The 25,102-nt window shown below is 41.7% G+C and overlaps 1 protein-coding gene across 1 annotated transcript; it reads left to right on the forward strand.

The window, feature by feature from the left end:
* The first annotated feature begins 3,516 nt into the window (after positions 1-3,516).
* LOC117506110 (metabotropic glutamate receptor 6-like) lies at positions 3,517-23,569 on the forward strand. Its single transcript, XM_034165619.1, has 7 exons — positions 3,517-3,648; positions 10,256-10,476; positions 10,761-10,946; positions 20,707-20,861; positions 20,935-21,075; positions 21,190-21,418; positions 23,437-23,569. Exons 1-7 carry the CDS (start codon positions 3,517-3,519, stop codon positions 23,567-23,569), a joined length of 1,197 nt encoding a protein of 398 aa, XP_034021510.1.
* Positions 23,570-25,102: the final 1,533 nt, after the last annotated feature.

Raw genomic sequence — 25,102 nt, forward strand, 5'->3', positions numbered from 1 at the left:
ATAGTGTATTAAGTGATAATAACCCAAAAGTCAACAGTCTGGCGAGGTGAAAAAACGGCGCACTTCCAGCAGCGCAAAAGGACCGGAGCCACAGCAATTCTGGACCCAAGGACCCCGCCAACACCCCCCAGGTGGCCGCGACAAACCGAGTCTGTGAAAGAAGAAACCGTAAGGTGAGTCCAACACTCTCCACACAGAGAGACAACTCAAAGGTGCACACAATCAGCAAAACACTTCCTGGCCTAAATGTAAAATCAGCTTCTCTCCCCGCAGGCACAGAACAACTCAGTTCAAAACTCCACTGCAGTAGAAGCCAATTTAGGCGATTAGCATAGCATAACAGCTCAATATAACAAGGTGTGAGGGACACCAAATTTACTGACTTTACTTCATGAAAGTCACAAAAACCAAAATACCTCAGGAAGTGTGCTGAAGAGCGTGAGACCTCACCCAATCCTCTTTCACAGACCGTGGCGTCAAACCTGGAGCGGTCTCTGCATCCGTAGTAGTGAGATTGTTCTCCCAACGTCGATCTCACACGTCTGGTCACAAAGTCGAGTCTCTGGCAAATACACACTGTATTCCAGGTTTAAATGCAACATGCCCTGATCAAGACAGATGCACCACAGCTGTGAGTCCTGATGAACTGCACGTGATAACAAGCCTCCAGGTGATCAGGGTGAGGTCCTCAAACTCAACCCCACGTCAGTCACTCAGTCCTGAACGCATACCACCTGTTGGGAGAAACAGAAAACAAAAACAAAGCCAGCCAAACACCCCAGCCCACAACAGAAAAATTAACAGGTCTGTGAGAGCCAGAATTCTTGCTGGTTGGTAGGTGATCAAATACTTATTTCATTAAATAAAATGAAAATTAATTATTTACAAATCATACAATGTGATTTTCTGATTTTTTTTTTTTTTAGTTTCTGTCTCTAAATCTGTCTCTAAATAACCTCTAAATCTGAGGCCATGGTTCTCAGCAGGAAACTGATGGATTGCCTATTCTGGAATACGGCCTTGCCCCAAGTGAAGAAGTTCAAGTACCTCTGGGTCTTGTTCACGAGTGAGGGGATGATGGAGCATGAGTCTGGCCGGAGAATCGGCGCAGCAGGGGCGGTATTGCATTCGCTCTACTGTACTGTTGTGATGAAAAGGGAGCTGACCCACAAGGCGAAGCTCTTGATCTACTCGGCGATCTTTGTTCCTGCTCTCACCTATGGTCATGAGAGTTGGGTCATGACTGAAAGAACTAGATTGCTCGTACAAGCCGCCGAAATGGGCTTCCTCAGGAGGGTGGCTGGTGTCTCCCTTAGGGATAGGGTGAGAAGTCTGATCATCCGTGGGGAGCTCGGAGTGGAGTCGCTGCTCCTTCACGTTGAAAGGAGCCAGCTGAGGTGGTTCGGGCATCTGGTAAGGATGCCTCCTGGGCACCTCCCTAGGGAGGTGTTCCAGGCACGTCCATCTGGGAGGAGACCCCGGGGAACACCCAGGACTAGGTGGAGAGATTATATCTCCACACTGGCCTGGGAATGCCTCAGGATCCCACAGTCAGAGGTGGTCAATGTGGCACAGGAAAAGGAAGTCTGAGTTCCCCTGCTGGAGCTGTTGTCCCCGTGACCTGAACCCGAAAAAGCGGTTGAAGATGAATGAAAAAAAATTGTCTCTCACAGTTGAAGTGTACCTACGATAAAAATTATAGACCTCTACTTTCTTTGTAGGTGGGAAAACTTGCAAAATAGACAGCGTATCAAATACTTAATTACCTCACTGTATGTACCCGTCTTTTGCTTCCAAACACCACAGAAAGTTTCCCAAAGTGGAGGAGTTTAAGTATCTCCAGGCCTTGTTCATGAGTAGGGGTAATTTGGAGCATGGGCCCGATTGACTGATTGTGGCAACATCTGATGTTTTACGGACGCTGTACCAGGTAGTTGTGGTAAAGAAAGAGATGGTAAATGGACTGCATTTCCATCTGCATCAGACACTCAAAATGCTTTACAATTATGCCTCACATTCACCCTGATGTCTGTTGCCATACAAGGTACTCACTACACATGGGGAGCAATAGAGGATTAAAGGCCTTGCCCAAGGGCCCTTAGTGATTTTCCAGTCAGGCGGGGATTTGAACCCATGATCTTCTGGACTCATGCCCAACACCTTAACCACTAGACCATCACCTCCCCTAGAAGCTTGACTATCTGGGAGAGACTCTGAATAGAGCTGCTGCTTCTTCACTTCAAAAGCCAGATGCCCAAACCACCTCAGCTGGCTGTTTTTGAGAGAAAAGAAGCAGATATTTGAGTTTCTCACCTCGTCCTGGAGTGTAAGTCCAGATACCTGACAAGGAATCTCATTTCCATGGGAATCTGACCCTCTGGCTCAAGTCTTTCTTCACCTTGATCATCAGGTACGGTGTCCAGAGAACATCAGGCACAGGCCCAGTCTGTCTATAGATGTCATGCGCCAACTTACCCCCACTTGTGAGTAAGACCCCGAGCTTCTTGAACTGCTCCACTTGGGGTAATAACTCCTCTGACCCACCACCCGTAAGGAGAGTGCCAGGATCTGGTGTGCTGCTCTGTGGGCAGTGGACCAGATCCCATCTGACCCGGGTCTTTAAATGAGCAAATTCAGCTGTCGTGCTGCTGATCTGGAGGTCTGGATCGAGAATTGACCAATTTTGGTTTGTTTCGTAATTGTTTATAAAACTTCCTGTATTTGTTGTCTGGTTCCAGCAGCATTCCCATGTTTATTTCAGGAAGACGTGCACGTTGGTGGCTGTGACCTCCGTGAGGACTATGGTCTGGCTGATGGGATGCTTGGATGCTGGACAGGGTGGTGGGGGGGTGGGGGATCACCTTTACTCCGTTTCTGGATCTGCAGCATGATGCTGAAATGTTGAACAGTGGAGTGGGGCAGAGTGGAGTGTTTGTCTGTCGGTGTGGTAATGATGAGGATGATGATGATGATGAAGATGAGCGTCATAACAAGGCCTGCTTTTAGGGGCTCATTAATGTGGAGTCATTCATTAATGCGCTGTGCGCGCTCACTTGCTATTGTAGGTTAATGTGATTGTTTTTTACTTTATTGAAGCTCTGACACAGATTCTGCAGTTACACAACGCTAATCCTCTCTCTCTCTCTCTCTCTCTCTCTCTCTCTCTCTCTCTCTGTGTGTGTGTGTGTTTGTGCGCGCGCGCACTCACACAACCAGATTCAGGAAAACTATCACAATGTAACTGAAAGCTGCATTATGGTTCTTGTTTGTATTTTACTATCTCCAACAAGGAGATAATTTTTATTTAGGTTTTTATTTATTTGTTTGTTTGTTTTTTAGCCCCACCTGTTTGTATGTTGGAATTTGCAGGATCCAAAATAAGTTGCTGGACGTCATCCAGCTGACACATGGGTACTGTGAGTGCTGTGCAGAGCAGGTGTTGAGTCTCATTTATTCCCTCTGAATTCTGGTATTCCTCACGGGTGTGTTATGGGTCCTTCTCTGTTCAGTTCTTACATGGACTGGCTGTTGGACCGGGTGTTGGACTGGCTGTTGGACTGGATGTTGGGTCAGATTGTGGAAAACAGCAGTTTAGGTGCCTTTGTTGTTGAGGAAAGCTTTAGTGACCTCAAATTTGCGGATGATGCTGTGATCTTTGTGGAATCATCAATGGATACTCTGATTGAAGAACTCGAGAAGTGGAGTGAGGAGACAGGGTGACAGGGTTTGGGATTGTCCTGGATCAAGGCAGATCAATTCTTTCAGTAACTCCTTGGACTCGTCATCAGAAGTGTGTCTGTACACAGAGAAAGTGTTGAACTTGTGGAGACATTCACTGATCTCAGCAGGGACATTCATGTCTCTGGGTCCACAGCCTTTGAGATGCCTTGGAAGATATTATGAAGTCATGAGGTCAAAGGTCAGAGATATTTGGTAATGCTGGTATCTTTGCAGGAGAACAGAGGTCCAAGTCTTTAAGGTCCTGGACTATGTGGTTTTCAGACTTTGAGTCAAACCAATGTCTTAAGTTGAGGACTGGATGTTTTTGGTACCAGGTCTCTGTGGAAGATCTTTGGGTCCCGCTGTTATGACTTTGTGTCCAATGAATGGTTACTTAGTGAGACTGAGATGAGGAGGATCACTGACACTGAGGGAACATCAGACACCACATTTAGTCCATGTGGTGAGTTTCTCTGGACATGATCCAGGATACAGAAGTCTCAGTGTGGAGGACCCCAGTGGATGGAGAAGGTCATGGACATGGACATGTGTCACCTAGCTTTAAGGAGTTGTGGATGGCCTGCTGGTCTGTCTGGGCAGTCTCACTCATCCATGGATGCAGCACCAGGACCTGAAACTGTTCTCCTGTGTGTTTGTTTATCGGCTCCAAAGCAAAAATATTCACATTTTAGAAGCTGAAATCAGAGAATTTGGACAGTAAAAAACAAGCAAACCTCAAAACAAGTAATTGATGATGATTCCTGGGAAATCATATATAAATAGTTATTATTATTAATTAATTTAATTTTTCGATTATCAATTGCAGGACCTCCCAGACTTGTAAAAAAAAACAAATAAACAAAAACATGACTTACACTCCAGAAAATACTGTGATTACTTTCAGAATTGGTGTCCTTATTTTCCAGAGTGTAAGTTGCAGTTTTTTGTTTCTTACTAATTTGAGAGGTTCTGTGACTTATATACCGAGAAAGCACACGTTCTTTAAATAATAGTAGTCTTAATAATACTAACAGCAATAACAGTTTATATCAGACTTTCCCAGGACTCAGTGTACTAAACAAAACAAAGTCCAGTAATAAAGGTGTGATACAACAATACAAAAAAATCCCAAATTAAAGAGCTGATTAAAATAAATAAATAAAAAATCAAATGGATATGTTTTTGTTGTTGTGTTTCCAACACTATGGGTCAGCAATCCATGTACATTTGTGATAAAATAGCACACAATCTTTTGTCCTTGGCACATTTATTTGTTTGCCTAGCTTATTTTGGAATTTAATAGTCCTTACTGCACACACCACAGGTTCGTTCACTCACTCACTAACTCACCTTCAACCTCTTACTCCAATTAAGGGTCACAGCGGGCTGGCGTTTATCCCAGCGGTCATAGGGCGTGAGGCAGGGTTCACCCTGGACAGGACACCGGTCCTTTCCATTTATGGCCGGGCCATATATCAATCAATCAATCAATCAATTTTATTTATATAGCGCCAAATCACAAAGAGAAACTTTATACATGCTTCCCTTAGGCAGTATTATTAGACGGCATTGCTTAAATTTTCATTGTTACGCAGATGATACCCAGCTTTATCTATCCATGAAGCCAGAGGACACACACCAATTAGCTAAACTGCAGGATTGTCTTACAGACATAAAGACATGGATGACCTCTAATTTCCTGCTTTTAAACTCAGATAAAACTGAAGTTATTGTACTTGGCCCCACAAATCTTAGAAACATGGTGTCTAACCAGATCCTTACTCTGGATGGCATTACCCTGACCTCTAGTAATACTATGAGAAATCTTGGAGTCATTTTTGATCAGGATATGTCATTCAAAGCGCATATTAAACAAATATGTAGGACTGCTTTTTTGCATTTGCGCAATATCTCTAAAATTAGAAAGGTCCTATCTCAGAGTGATGCTGAAAAACTAATTCATGCTTTTATTTCCTCTAGGCTGGACTATTGTAATTCATTATTATCAGGTTGTCCTAAAAGTTCCCTGAAAAGCCTTCAGTTAATTCAAATGCTGCAGCTAGAGTACTAACGGGGACTAGAAGGAGAGAGCATATCTCACCCATATTGGCCTCTCTTCATTGGCTTCCTGTTAATTCTAGAATAGAATTTAAAATTCTTCTTCTTACTTATAAGGTTTTGAATAATCAGGTCCCATCTTATCTTAGGGACCTCATAGTACCATATCACCCCAATACAGCGCTTCGCTCTCAGACTGCGGGCTTACTTGTAGTTCCTAGGGTTTGTAAGAGTAGAATGGGAGGCAGAGCCTTCAGCTTTCAGGCTCCTCTCCTGTGGAACCAGCTCCCAATTCAGATCAGGGAGACAGACACCCTCTCTACTTTTAAGATTAGGCTTAAAACTTTCCTTTTTGCTAAAGCTTATAGTTAGGGCTGGATCAGGTGACCCTGAACCATCCCTTAGTTATGCTGCTATAGACTTAGACTGCTGGGGGGTTCCCATGATGCACTGAGTGTTTCTTTCTCTTTTTGCTCTGTATGCACCACTCTGCATTTAATCATTAGTGATTGATCTCTGCTCCCCTCCACAGCATGTCTTTTCCTGGTTCTCTCCCTCAGCCCCAACCAGTCCCAGCAGAAGACTGCCCCTCCCTGAGCCTGGTTTCTGCTGGAGGTTTCTTCCTGTTAAAAGGGGAGTTTTTCCTTCCCACTGTCGCCAAGTGCTTGCTCACAGGGGGTCGTTTTGACCGTTGGGGTTTTACATAATTATTGTATGGCCTTGCCTTACAATATAAAGCGACTTGGGGCAACTGTTTGTTGTGATTTGGCGCTATATAAATAAAATTGATGATGATGATAACCACTAATCCGGTAACTGAAAAGTCACCTTTTATAACACTAAACCAATAAACTGCTAAAAAATTTAGTGGAAGTTCCAGCTAACTGCTAACTTTTAGTATTGACTCAGTACACTGTCGGCTACTGATGAGTTAGTTTCAAGTTTAAGCATCGCAGGGGCTTCTGAGTAAATTCAAAGATGATCACAAACCCAAAACAAACACATGAATAAATAAATAAATAAATATTTCCCAAACACTGTCATCATTTTTCTCAAAAAAAGACAGTTTATCTCTATATTATACAGTGTAGCAAGCTGCGTGAAAGAACGTGCCAGAGCTTTTGTCTTTATGCACCCTGCTGGCTGCTGCAAAGACGTCTTATTGACTTCACACACAACAACACAGACAGCGGCGTAAGACATCAAACGCAAGGCACTTTTCACTCATGGTCACAACATAACTCTTCACCAAACTAACGACACTACTTGAACTACAAAAACACAACAAATCTATAACACTAACAACACTGCTAAACCAACATGCATTACAATAACCTATCACTCACTCACTCACTCACTCACCTTCAACCGCTTTTCCGGGATCGGGTCATTGGGGCAACAGCTCTAGCAGGGGGCCCCAGAATTCCCTTTCCTGTGCTGCATTAACCACCTCTGACTGGGGGATCTTTAGGTGTTCCCAGGCCAGTGTGGAGATATAATCTCTCCACGTAGTACAGGGTCTTCCCCGGGGTCTCCTCCCAGATGGACATGCCTGGAACACGTCCCTAGGGAGGCGCCCAGGAGGCATCCCTACCAGATGCCCGAACCACCTCAGCTGGCTCCTTTCAACATGAAGGAGCAGTGACTCTACTCTGAGCTCCTCACGGATGACTGAACGTCTTACCTTATCTCTAAGGGAGGCACCAGCCACCCTCCTGAGGAAGCCCATTTTGGCCGCTTGTACCAGCGATCTAGTTCTTTTGGTCATGACCCAACCCTCATGACCATAGGTGAGAGTAGGAACAAAGACTGACCAGTAAATTGAGAGCTTCGCCTTTTGGCTCAGCTTCCTTTTCATCACAACATTACGGTAGAGCGAATGCAACATCGCCCCTGCTGCACCAATTTTCAGGCCAATCTCATGCTTCCATTGTCCCCTCACTTGTGAGCAAGACCCCGAGGTACTTGAACTCCTTCACTTGGGGCAAGACCTTATTCCCTACCCGGAGTAGACAATTTATCGGTTTCCTGGTAGAATCATGGCCTCAGATTTGGAGGTGCTGATCCTCATCCCAGCCGATTCACACTCAGCTGCGAACTGATCCAGTGAGTGTTGGAGGTCTCAGGCAGATGAAGCCAACAGGACCACATCATCTGCAAAAAGCAATTATTATAATAACAATAATTTAAAAAATAAAACAAAACCCCAAACTCCCATAATGCATTGCAGCAGCAATCGACAGTGTGTCTGCTTTAAAGACTGTGTGTACACGCAAATCTTTACTTTTTTAAAGTGTACAGACAATTAATACTGTATTTTTATGTAAAGACAAAACTTACATGGGTTTTCTTTGGTGGGGAAGCTCATGATAAGGTGTAGATTTCACCAGTCTCTTTGAATGCAACACAGGTGAGTCGTTCCTGAAGCTACTGCAATGCATTATGGGAGTTCAGTTTTTTTTTATTATTTTTATTGTATGTTAGTTTAGCAGTGTTAGTGTTATAGATTTGTTTTGTTTTGATAGTTCAAGTAGTGTATTCAGTTTGGTGAAGAGTTATGTTGTGACCATGGGTGAAAAGTGTCTTGCATTTCATCTCTTCTGCCAATGTTTGTGTTGTTGTGTGTGAAAAGTAAATGACACTTCTTTGCTGCAGCTGTCCCGCTCCTCACAGTAGAGGTGGGCGATACCGGGAATTTTGGTATTGATCCGATACCAAGTAAATACAGGCCCAGCATTGCTGATACCGATACTTTTTCATATTGAAGCTTCATAGATCCAAAGGATCCAAAAGACCTAGTATAGAATTTCGCCAAACATTGTACGTGACAACAAAATACTTTATTATCACAATCAACATTTTTGTTTAAAAAAATATCACTCAACACAAATTAAAACAAAATCTCCTGAGGTAGAGGGCTGACAAACCACAATACAACAAAATTAACACACCACAACAAAATTGGCTGGCGATGCTGAGCCACGTGACTGCGCAACAACAAAAGACCAGAGGGGGGAGAGTGTGCTGCTCTGTGTTGTGTGACACAGCACAGCGCTGCTCTTACAGACAGAGAGTAGACTTGATGAATCTGCGTGCGCAGCAGTCAGTGCGTGCGGGAGAGAAAAAAAGCTTTAGTATCAATCTTTTTACCTGAGGATTGTTCAATATCAATACTAGTGTTGGTATCGATATTAGGATTGATCCACCCACCTCTACCTCACAGCGGCCTGACTGTTGTAGACACACAACAGACAGGAACTAATATGTATGATTTTAGGGTTTACAAACGTTTTTTGATCGTTAAGATTTAGTTACTTTACCAGCAAAAAAATAAATAAAATAAAAAATTTAGTGGACTGAGAATTAGCGGAACTACATTTAGCAGAAGCCAATTGGTCCACTGATAGTTTTCAAAGTAAGCTGAAAAGCTAATCCGTTAACAAAAAAGTTAGCTTTGGTAATTAACGGATTAGCGGACCTGTGCCCACCACTGTGTCTTTGGATGTGGGAGGAAGCCAGAGCCCTCAGAGGGAACCCACGCAAACATGGGGAGAACATGCAAACTCCACACAGAAGGGCCACAGGTGGGAATCAAACCCATGACCTTCTTGCTGTGAAGCAACAGTGCTAACCCCTAAGCCACTGTGCCGCCCACTACAGGTTCAATTCAGTTCAATTTATTTTATTTGTATAGCACCAAATCACAATAAAGCTGCCTCAAGGTGCTTCACATGTGTAAGGTCTAACCTCACCAACCCCTCTGAGCAAGAACACAGGCAACGGTGGTGATGGAAACTCCCTCTGGTGATATTGAGGAAGAAACCACAAGCAGATCAGACCCAGGGGGGCGACCCACTGCTTAGGCCATTCTAACAGTCACAAGGTTTTTTCAGATTGTACGAGGGTTTCTTTAAAACAACAAAAGCAACAAAAATAGAGTCCTTAATTGAAACTAAGGACACAGATTGAGGGCTGCCTGTTCACGTCTCCATTTGTGTTTTTTGTTGTTGTTTGCTTGTCTAAACTGCATCAAATCAGATCCATTATGCTGTCCAACATACATTTACAGTATTTGTCTGCCTTTTTGTAATTTAATAGCCCTTATGTTAAGTAATGGCACAGACTGTGGTGTGCACATGTGCTACACTGAGTTCCTGTCCATTGTTAATCTTGCCCCCACAAAAACACTGTCTTAAAAAGTGAGTTCCACATACAGAAAAATAGTGCTCCTTCTACTCTGCTGTGACTTGTATATGTTTTTTTCCCTCTTCAAGACACATTTTTTGACAGGTGCAACTTCTACTCTGTAAAATAGTGTAATCACTTAGTCCCTGAGTGGAGACGCTGTAACTCATTCTGACACAGATGATTTCAGTTGTAACTGTGGTGTATTTTAGCTACACAAATCTATCCAAGCAGAAATAAATCTGTAATAAATCTATGATGGAAGATTTGGATTGATTATTGATTGCTTCAGATCCCTCAGGTGAGCTACGCTTCAACAGCGCCAGAGCTGAGTGACAACAACCGCTATGACTTCTTCTCGCGGGTTGTTCCTCCAGACTCGTACCAGGCTCAGACCATGCTGGACATCGTCAAAGCTCTGGGCTGGAACTACGTCTCCACGCTGGCGTCTGAGGGAAACTACGGTGAGAGCGGCGTGGACGCCTTCATCCAGATCTCCAGAGAGGCTGGTAGGTTCCGATCCGCTGCTGCACCGCCGCCTTTTCTGTTTTACTGCAGGGAGGTCGTAAATAGGTCTCTGTTGGGACCACTTTCTGTAATGTATCTCATTATATCACTGGTTTTTATCTTACTATCTCACTTTTATCTCATCAATCTCTTATCTGTTCATTTCTGTTTATTAATTTACATTATGCTATCAATTTGATTTCTTCTTTAAATTGAAGCAGATCATTTGAAAAAATATTTTGCATTAATAAGATTGAATGCTTTTATGTTGATTGCGTTCTTTTTATCAGCACTGCATTGTCTCGGGTAAATGTGTCTTTTTTTCTTTCTTCGGTCTCAGGTGGGGTTTGTATTGCTCAGTCGGTGAAGATTCCCCGCGAGCCGACAGATGGCGAGTTTGACAAGATTGTCAAACGTCTGATGGAGACGAGCAATGCTCGAGGAGTGATTATCTTTGCTAATGAGGACGACATCAGGTAAATATGCACAGAGATACAACAGCTACACTCCACCACCTCAGTGTTTGTAAGGCGAGGGTTACAATTTCAACCTTGGAGCCATGGCGTCACATTTTATGTTCTAATGACCCTGAGGTAAAAATGATAGTAGAACATGATAGCATCTGGGCTAAAGTGTATCCCCGTCACTTCTAGAGATGTTTAAAGTTTTTTTTGCTGTGCTTTGATCATCATGCTGTGTTAACATGTCGGCAGTAAGCAGCAGATGGTAAACAGGAAGTTCCATTATTTTCAAAGAGCGGTTGACTGAAAAATTCCACCACCTCGGGCTGTGAGTGCGGCAGCCGTGTACTGCAATGGAATTTGCCATTAAAACTTAAAAATTTTCAACTTTTGCTGCTGACTGCAGCAACAAGGACAAACTGGATGTTGTTTTATCTTTAATGAGGAGGCCAAATGGACAACGAGACATGGATAATTTAAGTGCAGAGAGTCACCTGGTTTTAAACAGGTAAATATGAATGATTTGTGTGATATTGCAGAAAGTTATTCATTTATAACCTCACAAACAGTCGACTTATTTTTTTTTTACTTTGTTAACTTTGTTATTGGGTTTTATAAAAGTATACAACTGTATCAAAACATTTATAACAAGTTGTAAAGTGTAGATTTTCCTGTCAAGAAAATAAAGGAAAAAAAGAGAAAAATACAACTGACATATTGCTACATACCCAGACAACCTATCAAAAGTGAACACAACAAAAACTAAAGGGAAAACAGCAAACATCAGTGAACAGAATCTAGATCAAATCTAGATTCTAGATCAAATCAAATAGCAACAGAAACCATCAGTCAGAGCAGCCGTTTATTTGCCACCTCACCACCAGCATAATATCACTACTTGAAGCAACTGCTTCAAATGCTTCAGTCAAGGATGAGTGAGTGATCTGTTCTTTTAACAAACTGAAAAAATGAGCCCCATATTTTCCTGAATTTATTGGAGCAGCCAGATAATGACAGTCCGATTTTCTCCAGTTTAAGAAAATAGAGAGTATGTCTCTAATCCAGTGGGAGTGATTGGCAGTACAGTTGATTTCCAGTTGGTTAATATTAATCTTCTAGCCAACAAGGTGGCAAAAGCAAAAACACCTTTCTTTGATTCAGTGAGAGAGAGTGCGCTTGTTACGTTGTGCACGCTCTTGTTACATTGCAAAACAATACACTTGTTACGTTTAGTCAGAGTGAACCCAAATATGCAGGCAGCAAGCAAACGGGAGATAAAGTGAAAAACACAGGTGATAGTCTGGTCTGTTCGGGAGATTTTAAAGAGGGATTGTACACATTTGTTTACAATCATGATAACTGACACACTTATAATTTGTGACATGCTGAATTTAAATTTACCAGGAGTACAGATTTATTTGTAAAAACTAACACCACACGTTACAGTAATGTGTGTTGTTGTTTTTTTTTTTTTTTTACATATAACCAAACCAACCAACCACTGATGGCAGGAAGCTCATTTTCCCATAGTGCGTTTTGGCATGTGTGTCTGTAAAATGCTCAAACCTTCAAAATTAGTGCATTACTTTAAAACTAAAACATATAGCTGATATTTTCACTTTGTAAAAATGACAGAGGTGACATTAATGTTGATAACCTGTCTGGAATTAGTTTGTTTAAAATTTTAACCATGAGTCAAAACTACCTTGCTGTGCATGTCTCCTGCTACACGTCTGTAAGACTCTATGGCTGTGAAAATAAATTATCTTTTTTTCTTCTCTTCCTTTCTCTCTGGTAGCCAGGTCTCCTCTGCTGAGGATTGAGCTCTACCTCTCGTAGCTGTCTGTTGGCTACAAAACACGTAACAGGCAGGAACTAAAATGTATGATTTCAGGCTTTACAAATGTTTTTAACTGTTAAGCTTTATTCACTATGCCTGCAAAAAGATATTAGTGGTCTGAAAGGAGTTATCAGAACTAAATTTAGTGGAAGTTAATTGGTCCACTGATGGTTTTCAAAGTTAGCCGAAAAGCTAATCGGCTAACAAAAAAAATTATCTTTGGTAATTAGCGGATTAGTGGAACTGTGCCCACCACTGATTATATGCCAAATGTGACTTTTTCTTGGAGAGTAATTGAAAAGCCTGTTTTGGGGGTGGTGGCCATTTTGAATTGTCCAATGTGGCGACCCTACTGAACCACTGGCTTTGACTCCCAGCAGATTTGGGTTAAGCATGTCAAAAACCACAAGTGTGGTTTTCATGCTTGTAGACAAATTTGCACAATTCCCCTAACAGATCAGACTACGTACAAAAAATCTAAATCCAGTCCAACAAACAACATGAGTGTGATGTGGGTAAAGAGAGTCCAAAACAACACAGAAACAAAATCGAACCAGAATGATACAAGAAACAGTCAAAACGCAAAACTAAACAAAACAAACAACTAAACAGATGACATGCATGAAGGAACCAAGAAGGAACTGGCAAACAAACAAGGAAAAGGTGCAGGATTAAATACAGAGGGGAACAAATGAACAAACGAGCGGCAGGTGTGGAGGGTGAACGGAAATGGGGGAGATGGGGTCGAAACACACATGCTGAACTGAATATACAAAAGGTGACTAAAAACGAAACAGGAACATGGGGTGAGTAGAACCAAAACATAAAGATAATGAAACACAACATAAGAAGGAAATCACAAAGCCAAAACACAAAACCAAGTACACAGAGGCAAAAACAAACATGGAATTCAACAGTGTACAAAGTGCAAACAGGGAAACAAAACATGATAAACCGAAGAACACATAATGAAGACCCAATGCCACAAAACACAGAGACATGGACAGAGGACAGATCACAAGGACAATGACAAAACAGACCACCGACACAAACAGGGGACAGACCACAAAGATGACACCCACGGATGACTGGCAAAGACAGGTGCAAGAACACAAGGAATACAAACAGAAAGATACAGACAGAATCTAAAGACAAAAAAGCACACAGCAAATCCTAACAAAAGGACACAGACAAAAGACAATGACAATTAACACAGACAAAGGACTGACCAGAGATACAGACAGGGGACACCAAGAACATTAACATCTGGACACAAACATGAACAGAGAGCACACCACATTTGGTTCCACCTCTCCTCCCCCCGTCACCTCTGACAGGGTGTTAAACATCTCTGTCCAGTAATTATGTAGGGATGGACAAAGCCAGAATGTATGCATCTGATCTGCAGGGGACTGCAGATGCCTATCAAAGCAGGGGACACGTCCTCATCAGTCTTCAACAAGACCGTGTCTTGGATGAATAGAGGACAGATTTTAGGATGTCTATCCAGTGTTCCTCAGATATAACCAACCACCCCCATATCTTCCTCACAGAGTGACTTTGTAGAGTTCAGTGGCTCTGGAAAAAAGAGATTAATTTGACTGTAAATGTGTAACTGAGGCTTTCAGATTTGGGAGCGTGTCAGAAAACCATCTAAAACAGAGTCATTAGGTAAAATGGGAAATTTGTCACGAACAAACCTACCTACGTGTTAATATCTAAAAAAGAAAAAAAAAAGTTCCTTGGGGATTAAAAATCTGTCTGGCAGTTGCTGAAAAGAAGCAAAGACATTATCAATGTATGCCCACCTCAAGAAAGCACTGTCCCCTAAAGAGGGAGGCAAGGAAGGTGTGATTAGCTGCTGATGGTGCGTAAATAGAAAATGACTAGCCTAAAATAGCACTTAAACTGAACTCAGATCTTAACTGAAGTTTTGTCAATCACATTTTCATAAAACAAACAGTGGAAGAATGGACAGGCGAGTACAATACAGCCTTTAAAGTCACTGGACTGATAGAGTTTCCTCACGCTGGAGGAGGATCAAAGGCCTCGTACTGAAGCCAGTATTTAAGAATCCTGATATTGGTGGCCAGTAGTAGAACCTGAAGTTTGGTAAAGCCGGTTCTCCAATCAGCTTAGGCCTTGCAAGCACTATGTAGCCTACGGACCTTCTTATTCCAAATAAACTCCAGGATCGGGTTATCCACTTACAGAACAAGGACCGAGGGAGGAAAAGTGGTATACATTGAACCAGGTATGAAAACCAAGGGAGAACATTCATTTTAACAGCACTGACACGTACAGTTAAACACAGATTAAGCAGAGACCAGCATTCAAAATCTTCCTGGATTCAGGTCAACAAACAACCTTAGCTTTGTAGAGATCTTCAAATTTTTGTGCGACTTCATCTCCAAGATATGTAAAGCTATTATCTGCAACTTTTAAAAAGGTAAACTGTGTAGAGTGTAATTCTTAGCTGCTGAGCTGATGGGGAATATCTCACTCTTGTTTAGTTCAATTTGTGTCCAGATATTTGACCAAATTCTTGAAGAGTGGGAAGGCAGCTGAGACTGAGGCGGGCGGATTGGAGACATATAACAGGAAGTCATCCGCATAAAGAGACACCTTACGTTCTACATTGTTCTTAAGTATGTCTGTAATGTGAGGGTTATATTGAAGGGCTGTTGAGAGAGGTTCAATAGCGACTGCAAACAATAAAGAGCTTAAAGGACGGCCTTGTCTCGTAGAGCTACAAAAACAAAGGTTTTCTGATTGGATATTATTTGTGCTAACAAAGTCCTGTGGAGCAGAATAGAGCAACCTGATCAATGAAATAAAACTGTTCCCGAATTCAAGTTTCCCTAAGGTGTAAAAATGGCATTTGCAATCGACTCTATTGAACGCCTTTTCAGCATCCACTGATATCACGGCTTCTTGTGTGTTAGATGGGAAACATTATACAGCATGTTGAACCCAGTTTATTCCGAGGAGATAATAGTGGGGAGAATAGATTTCAGCCATAAGGCCAGTAACTTGTATAACAACTTAGTCAACATGCAATAGACTTATTGGGTGGTAGGAAGTGCAGGCAAGATGATCTTTGCCCTTTTTAGGATGAGAGAAATAGAGGCTTGATTAAGAGCTTGAGGGAGGGGACCAGACTTAAACAACTCATTAGACATTTCCAGTAATAAGGGGACCAGCTTGTGCTAGAACTTTTTTAAACAATTCAGGGGACTAGACATCTGGCCCAGGGCACTTCCCACTTTGTAAAGACAATACAGCTGCATTAAGTTCAGCAAAAGTAATTGGCTTCTCCAAATCTTCTGCAGCTGATCGATCAACCAAGGGGATGTCCACATTACAAAAAGAACCCCGTTAAAATAAGTAGCAGGGCCTTGATCAGATGAGTACAGAGAAGTATAAAATTCTTTAAATACATTGTTAATTTCTAAAGGTTCAGTAATGTTACCTGATTTTGTTTGAATCTGATAGGAAGTTGATGTCCGGCGTAACCGATGTACTAATAACTTGCTGGCCTTATCCCCATGTCCATAAAACTGGGATCTCATTTGGAGTAGGTGTTCAGGGGTCCGACGCGTCGTGAGAATATCGAATTCTGCCTGTAGGGAGACGCTCGTTAAAAGTCTCTGTGGATTGGGAGGTAGCGTAGATTATATGAGTTGGGATATACGTTGTACCAATTTAAAAAGTTTATTTTTTCTAGTTTTTCCTTCACATCCTTTGTAGGGAATAACCTCCCCCTGAGCCTTTAACCCTAACTCCCAGCAGTGAAGCTGACACGCCACGATCACAAAGAAATCAATTTGTAGTGAGACGAAGTTAAGAAAATCCTCATTTAAAAGTAAATGGGTATTAAGACGCCATGGTGGATGTGCTGCAGTAAACTCTCTAAAGCATATATTCATAGAAAAAAAAATGATCCGATAAAACAATAGCATCATATTTGCATGCAGACACAAATGAAAGTAATCTGTGGTCAATCAGACAATAATCAATGTGGGTGGAAGTATGATGAACATGGGACAACAAGGAATATCCCCCTTTAGAGGGATTCAAAAAGCACCAGGCATCAGAAATGGTGAATTCCTCCATGAAGGACTGGTGGACCTTAGTGGACTTTGATGGTACTCAAACTTTGGGAGCAGAGCAATCCAGCTGAGGGCCAAGCCAACAATTAAAGTCTCCCCCCAAGATTAGACAGTATAATGACATATCAGGAGGAGTTAGAAAGAAATGTTTAAAAAAGCATCATCATCATAACTCTACCACTGGGATTTCATTTCATTTCATTCTTGGTTTATTTGACAGGGGCAATGCATATTAATGAATGTACAATTGTTTATATATATATATATATATATATATATATATATATATATATATATATATATATATATATATATATATATATATATATGGTGCACAATTTAACCTAAATATGCCAGATGTAGCATAATGCTAATTTCCATCCATAGTCCCCAGATATAAAATATAAAGCACAGAGCATTTAACAAGCATAAAAACACATTGATAATTTACAATATAATACACTGTCATATTTGAATATAACCCAGAGCCATATAAAGGGGAAATTATCTGTTCCGATCAAGATGGAGGTTAAAATGCTGTTGTGGCAGTATAAAGTGCAGGCCTATGTGCAGGAAAGTACTGAGGTAGAATTCAGTTGCAGGTGTGTACAGGTACAGTCAGTTTTATTATAAGGTGCTGAATTAAAGTGTTTTGTTGCGATAGTAAAGTGCTAGATACAACTGCAGTATCTCTTTAAAGTGCTGGTGTGCATAAGCTTACCTATGTGTTGTTGTGTGCGTGTATATGAAAGTATATTGTTCTCACATGTCTTTAACTCGTCATGATTACAGGTTTGGTTATCTTTCAGCCATGTTTTAAGCTGTGTCTTGAATAAAGCAAATGTGGGGCTGAACCTGATTGTCGTTGGCAGAGTATTCCATGTGCTACTGCCCCTAATAGAGAGTACATTTTGAGCAAAGGCAATTTTTCTAAATTTGATCTCGCAATCACCCCTAGCGGAGGATCTGGTGTTAATTTAATTGTTACTTTTCCTGTTAAAATAGTTCCTCAGAGGAGGTAGAGCCAAATAATAGTATCCTCCGAAAAATTAAAATGTGAAAGTTTAGCCAAGAGAGCTTGATGTCAAATGCTTTCTTTAAGTCTAAATATACGGCTCCTACACAGAGTTGTTATCTAGTAGATGTTTAATCTTTTCGATAAAAAAGGAATTTGCAGTCTCTGTGCTGTGATTAGCTCGAAACCCAAACTGCATTTCATGTAGTGTCGTGTGACTTTTGTTAAGGTGTTCAATTAGCTGATTTGCTATCCATTTTTCAGCGACTTTAGATACTATTGGCAGGATACTAATTGGCCGATAGTTGGCAGCCTGTGATTTAAGTCCGGATTTGTGGATTGGTGTCACATTAGCCTCCTTCCAAGACGATGGAAATTTCTTTTGTGTAATTGACTGATTAACTAAAAACATGATGGGTTGCACCAACACATCAGAGTGGGCCTTTAAGAAGCTGGTGTTGATGTTGTTGACATCTTTTGCTTTGGAGCTTTTGAGTACTGCAATAACCTTTGCTACTGCAGACTCTGTTATCGTTTGCAACTGAAAAACTGGCTGATCCTCCTTTAATGGTTGATTCAAAATCGTGGGTGGTTTAAAAAGGCTTGAGATTTCATTTATGCTATCTATAAAATAATTGTTAAAAGCACGTGCTACCATCATAGGGTCCCTGATTGGGATGTTGTTTACAACCAATTCTGGGGTTCTATTTTCACATTCTTTGTGTTTATCCAATAATTTATTTAAAATTTGTCATGTTTTTCATCCATTGCCCTTTGTGTTTTCTATAAATGATACAAAAAAAATCTTGCTTTTGCTTTTCTAATAGTTTGTATAGCTTTATTGCGCGCACGAGTGAAATTTTGTCTATCAGTCGTCAGCCCAGATTTTATGTATTGTTTCAGTAGTACGTCCTTTAGTTTTTGCATACTTCAGCAATCAGAAATAGTTTTTGAATGTGCAAAAGGGACATATTTATGTAACGAAATAGCCACACCCCTTGATTTGTACGGGAATGATAAGTTTGCCCTACACATCCCTTCTTCAACTTTGAATGACCCCAAACTTTGAGATGAGTTTCTTGTTAAAAAAAAAATGATGTGAATGCCATGTGATGAAGATGGTTCAATACTTTACTTTGTTTAATTGGATTGTTGAGCCCTTTACACTTGAAACTGGTGACTCCAATGTCGTCCCCTGCTGGAGGGTGTTGTTTGGCTGAAGCATCCCCCCTAAATAGGAAGCACGCAGTACTCCCTGGAATAGAAATTAGCTCTCACGCCTAGAGCTAATCTAATACTGGACAATCAACAATTTACAGCTACGTGGACGTTGGAATTGTGACAATGATTTACTGCGTAAAACTGCACAATAATAAATGTAGTAATAATTAAGCCGGAATGTCACCAAAAAGTGCAAACAAAAGTCTTATTAAAAGTCTTATTAAAAGTCTTATTAAACAGGTAAAGAAAAGCACCGAAGACATATATATATATATATATATATATATATATATATATATATATATATATATATATATATATATATATAGTCACAGCAACCAATGTCGAAGAGAACAAGAGAAAAAAAAAAGTCACATTAAAACAGTCAAACACCGGTTGCCTTCTCAAAACAAAGGCACCACGGATGAATAATAGATGTAGCCCTGATGGCCGACAGCAGGCAGCTAGCAACTTAGCATAACTGCCAAACAGAATCAGGAGCTACTCCCTTTTTAAAAAAAAAAGAAAAAAGAAAGTCCCTTCAGCTGCTCCCTTGTTTTTACTCGTGGTCACCACAGGTGGATCTGCATGTTGAATTGGCACAAGTTTTATGCCGGATGCCCTTCCTGATGCAACTCCACATTACATGGAGAAATGTGGCAGGGGTGGGGTTTGAACACAATTGGAAGTGACTCCCTTATGCTTGAGGTCACGCAAATAACCATTGAACCAACGTGACAGTGTTTTTTTGGGGGGGGGGGGGGGGGGTTAATATAGGTGACGCAATCATGTCAAGTGTAGTTTTGAATGGTGAGTTTAAACTATCTACAAGACTGTCGGGCATTTTCCAAACGGGAGGATATCAGGCAGTCTAGCTTCACGTTCAGTCGTAGTTGAGGAGGTGATGCATCACCGCAGTGATAAATAAGGTTGTTGTTCCACTAAACAAGCAGCGAAATTGTAAACCTAATAAGTGAGTGATCAGAGACCACCGATGCAAGAGGCATGATGTCGATATTTGTGACAGCAGTACCATGTGCACGAACCAAATCCAGGGTATTTCCGCTAATGTGCTTCAAGTCCTGAATGCATTGCTGAAATCTGAAGCATCCACAATTTCCATAAATGATTTGCAGAAGGGATCAGAAGGCTTATTTATATGAATGTTGAAATCACCTATAATCAGAACATTATCTGCACTAGTTAACAGGTTAGAGATGAACTCACCAAATTCATCTAAGAATTCAGAGTATGGGCCAGCAGGCCTATATACTGTGACAAACCAAGACAGCTGATTTTTATTCTTCTTGACCTTGTCAATACGTAGCATCATGGGCAGAGTGGAGAATTGGATGCTCAGATGAGTGAGATTTCTGACCTCAACAGTTAATAAACTAAACCTTTTATGTTATTGTTGTGTTCCCACTTTGCACGTGTTGAATGTAAAAATTTATGACTTACTTTGTCTCTGCAATTACAACTGATTTCAGTGTAAGACGCATTTTAAGGTAACGCCAAAGGAATCGTCTTAAACAAGCTCTCACACTGATGCATGCCCTCTTAAGTTCCTCCCCTTTTCCCGGATAGGCAGGTCCTGGAAGCAGCGAAGCGAGCCAACCTAACGGGTCACTTCCTGTTTGTGGGGTCAGACAGCTGGGGAGCCAAAAGTTCACCGGTAACAGAGCTGGAAGATGTCGCAGAAGGCGCGGTCACCATCCTTCCCAAACGAGCTTCCATAGATGGTAAGTTGCAACATGCTGTGGTAATGAACCGGAGCTGGCTTGGTGTTTACGAGGTTCCCTGTGTGTTCTGCAGGCTTTGATCAGTACTTCATGTCTCGCTCTCTGGAGAACAATCGCCGGAACATTTGGTTCGCTGAGTTCTGGGAGGACGACTTCAGGTGTAAGCTGACCAGACCGGGAATCAAATTGGACCCAGACAAGAAGAAATGCACCGGTAAGTCTGGATCTCTCAGGCTCAAGCCCACGCCGAAGCGGCCTGCTCCAAAGGTCTTCGTGGCCGGCGTCACGCCGGCAGCAGTTGTTGATTGTTTGTGTGACCTTCCTGCAGGAGAAGAGAGGATTGGGCGGGACTCATCCTATGAGCAGGAGGGGAAGGTTCAGTTTGTGATCGATGCCGTTTACGCCGTCGCTCACGCGCTGCACAACATGCACCAGGATCTGTGCCGCGGCAGCTACGGTGTCTGCAGCAACATGGACCCTGTGGAGGGCCGCTTGCTGCTCAACTACATCAGAACCGTCACTTTCAACGGTGAGAAAACACACACTCATCTTCAACTGCTTAGTCCAATTAAGGGTCGCGGGGGGCTGGAGCCTATCCCAGCAGTCATAGAGTGTGAGGCGGGGTACACCCAGGACAGGACGTCAGTCTGTCACAGGGCCACAAACAGACAAACAAACACATCCACGCCCACTCGCACACCTACAGACAATTTAAAGATTCCAAACCTGCATGTCTTTGGATGTGGGAGGTAACCAGATCACCCGGAGGAAACCCACAGAAACACGGGGACAACATGCAAACTCCACACAGAAAGGCTACAGGCGGGAATTGAACCCATGACCTTCTCGCTGTGAGGCAGTAGTGCCTTTGATAGCCACCACTCCTTTGATATCTTGGCTGTGTGCTTAGGGTCATTGTCCTGCTGAAAGATGAACGTCAGTAGTGAGTGAATAATAACGGCCAGTCTTTCTTGTTAGTGCAGCGACGTTTCCCATCGGACTCTTTGGGCGCGCTGTTGGACAGGGGGCGTGGCTACTGAACAATCTTGACAGACAACGCAGTCACCGAGAAATCGGCATCATTCAGCAACGTTATTGAAATGTCTGACCAAACTGTTGAAATGTCAGGGTTTTTTTTTTTTGTTTGTTATCTTCACTTGTGAGTAAACAGACTGTGAACTTTAAGTGCTGTCAGTCATCATCACTTTAAGGGGATTTTTTCACATCTGATTGAACTTGCTATGGACAAGTTTTGTTTCTAAACACCTTCTCAATAACAGGTGTGAACTTTAACATGAGCTTGTCCCTGTAATAATCAGAGGTGGCATTTCTCTTTCACAATAAAGCTCTTTCCTTGCCCTCTCTATCACACTCTCCATTACATTCACACACATGGACTCAGTATGGGTCTGACTGACTTTCATTCCCCTTCTCTCCAGAGCATATCTCCACCTCTCCAGACTCGTCTCAACCTGCTGTCGACTCTCACTACAGATAACAGTGTCATCTGAAAACATCAGAGTCCATGGAGACTCCTGTCTGATCTCATCAGTCAACCTGTCCATCACCACTGCCAACAACAAAGGACTCAGAGCTGATCCTTGATGTATTCCCACCTCTACCTTAAACAAATCTGTCATTCCTACTGCACATCTCACAGCTGTCACACTGTCCTTATACATGTCCTGCACCACCCTCACATACATCTCTGCCACTCCAGCCTAACTCATAGAATACCACAACTTTTTTATTGTAGGTTTTCTCTAAATCCACAAACACACAATACAACTCCTTCTTGATAAATTTAATCTTCTCATAATTCTTACGTCTACCAAGATTTTTTTCCCACAATTTTCTGATTGTTTTCAGGATTGCACAAAAACTAATGAACATATTTCAGTGGAACATGGTGTAATGAGAAACAAATCATCAATAACACTGGTCAACACAGTTTTTCTTGCATGGAGTTTTTCAGTGGATTTTGGGTAATTTAGGCGTGCTGAATCCGAATCTGGTGTTAAGTTTTGCCGGTCACATCAAAAGCTGCAGTCTTGCACACCTCTTCAATGCCATAAACGATATTACAGCTCTTTGTTCACATTTCGCAAACCTGGTTCATAAATAATGCTTTTGAAGGTGCTTTTGTGTGATTAGTGGCATCAAACTCATGATCGAATGAGCAACCTTTGCATAATCCATCAATACGGAACACGCAGACGGCAAAAAACGTGATATGATTGAAGAAATCTGAGCTCAGATGGTGGTGGATCCAAGAATATTTTACAATTTTTATTCCAGCGTGATATCCAAGGGTTTTGGATGTTTTGAATAATTTCTTCAAAATGAATGCATATTTGTCCCGCTGTTGTCTGTAAGTTGACGGATGTGACCTTATTCTGGAACAGCTGGGCTCCCATAGTGTGGAGTCAGGATTGGAATTTGGTTTGGAGTTTACCCCTAAGGGGACCATGGGGGAGGTCTTTTTTGTACTGTTGCTATGGTTACTAAGAATTACAGTGTGATTTGGACCTTTTATTATTTGACAGAAACAGTTTTTTGGTTTCCTCGTCCTCAGGTTTTTCGAGGACCAGGGACACACAGTATGGAGGAATATGCGCCCGGTGTGTTTTTCAGTGGGCATTGAGGAGGAAAACCAGCTGTCACGTCAGCTTACAGTCCTTTTAGCAAATCAGATCTATATTTCATGAAGATGAGAATCTGCAACATCTGGGAGGAGAAGAAATTTTCTCTCCAAACAGCTGAAGCTGCACCTCAGGACAACGTGTCTCCCTCACTGGTTTTGGTCTTTTCAAATGTTGTGCCACGCTGCCTTCTGAATATTTAATCAGATAAGTGGAGTTAAAGCATGTTCTTACTTCCAGTCTTCATGTACTTTGGTTTTAAATGACATATTTGGCTCAAAGAGATTAGGAGTGCGGTCTGAACAGCCATGTTTGGCTTTGACTCCTGGGCCCAGCACTCAGGCAGACGGACTGAGACGCAGACTTTGTACTCAAACTTTAGTCAAAGAGTAAAAGTGCAGCAAGCTGAATACAGTGAGGTTAATGCGGCAAGATTAATACAGTGGGATTAGTGCAGTGAGATCAATGATCAATGATCAATGAGACTCGGGTGGCGATATTAATACATGAGATTAATGCAGGGTGTGGTGAGATTAAAGTAGTTAGATAAATGCGGTAAGACTGATGCAGTGAGACTATTGTGGTGGGATTAATATAGTGAGATTAATACGTTGAGAATAATGCAGCAAGATTAATGTGTTGAGACTAATGCAGTGATACTAATGTGGTGAGGTTAATGCAGTGGGACTAATGTGGTGAGACTAAGGCAGCGACAATAATGCAGCAAGATTGACGCAGTGAGATTAGTACAGTGATATTCATCTGTTGAGACTAATGCAGTGAGATTAATGCAGCGAGAACAGCGCAGTAAGATTAATGAAGCAAGATTAATGCAGCGAGACGAAAACGGTGAGACCAATGCAGCGAGATTAATGTAGAAAGATTAGTGCAGCAAAATGAATACAATGAGATTAATGCGACAAGATTAGTGCAGTGAGATTAATGCAGTGAGATTAATGAAGCGAGATTAATGCGGCAATACTAATGCAGGGAGATTAATGAAGTGAGATTCATGCAGTGAGGCAAAAGTGATGAGACTAATGCAGCAAGAATAATGCAGCAAGATTAATAAAGTGAGATTAGTGCTACGAGATTAATGTAGTGAGATGAATGAAGCGAGATTAATGCAGTGAGATTAAAGTGGTGCGACTAATGCAGCGAGATTAATGCAGCAAGATTAGTGCAGAAAGATGAATACAATGAGATTAGTGCAGCAAGATCAATACAGTGAGATAAATAGTGATATTAATGTAGTGATATTAATACAGTGAGATTAATGCTGCAAGGTCAATACAGTGAGATTCATGCAGTGAGATCAGCACATTGAGATTAGTGCAGCGAGATTAATACAGCAAGATTAGTACTGCGAGATTAATGCAGTGAGATTAATGAAGTGATATTAATACAGTGAGACTAATGCGGTGAGACTAATGCAGCAAGAGACATGAGAGATTAATGCGAGATGAAGATTAGTACAGTTAGACGATTGCAGTGAGACTCGTGGCAAGATTAATACATGAGATTAATGTGGTGAGATTAATGCAATGAGATAAATGCGTTGAGACTAATGCAGTAAGAATAATGCAGCGAGAATAATGC

Source organism: Thalassophryne amazonica, unplaced genomic scaffold, assembly GCF_902500255.1.
Source record: "Thalassophryne amazonica unplaced genomic scaffold, fThaAma1.1, whole genome shotgun sequence".
NCBI classification, from domain to species: domain Eukaryota; kingdom Metazoa; phylum Chordata; class Actinopteri; order Batrachoidiformes; family Batrachoididae; genus Thalassophryne; species Thalassophryne amazonica.

Coding starts and splice junctions, on each gene's coding strand:
- LOC117506110 (XM_034165619.1), top strand. CDS start 3,517: ATGGACTGGCTGTTGGACCGGGTGTTGGACTGGCTGTTGGACTGGATG. Junction 3,649..10,255: donor TCAAATTTGCGGATGATGCT/GTGATCTTTGTG, acceptor TGATTGCTTCAG/ATCCCTCAGGTGAGCTACGC. Junction 20,862..20,934: donor CAAACGAGCTTCCATAGATG/GTAAGTTGCAAC, acceptor TGTGTTCTGCAG/GCTTTGATCAGTACTTCATG.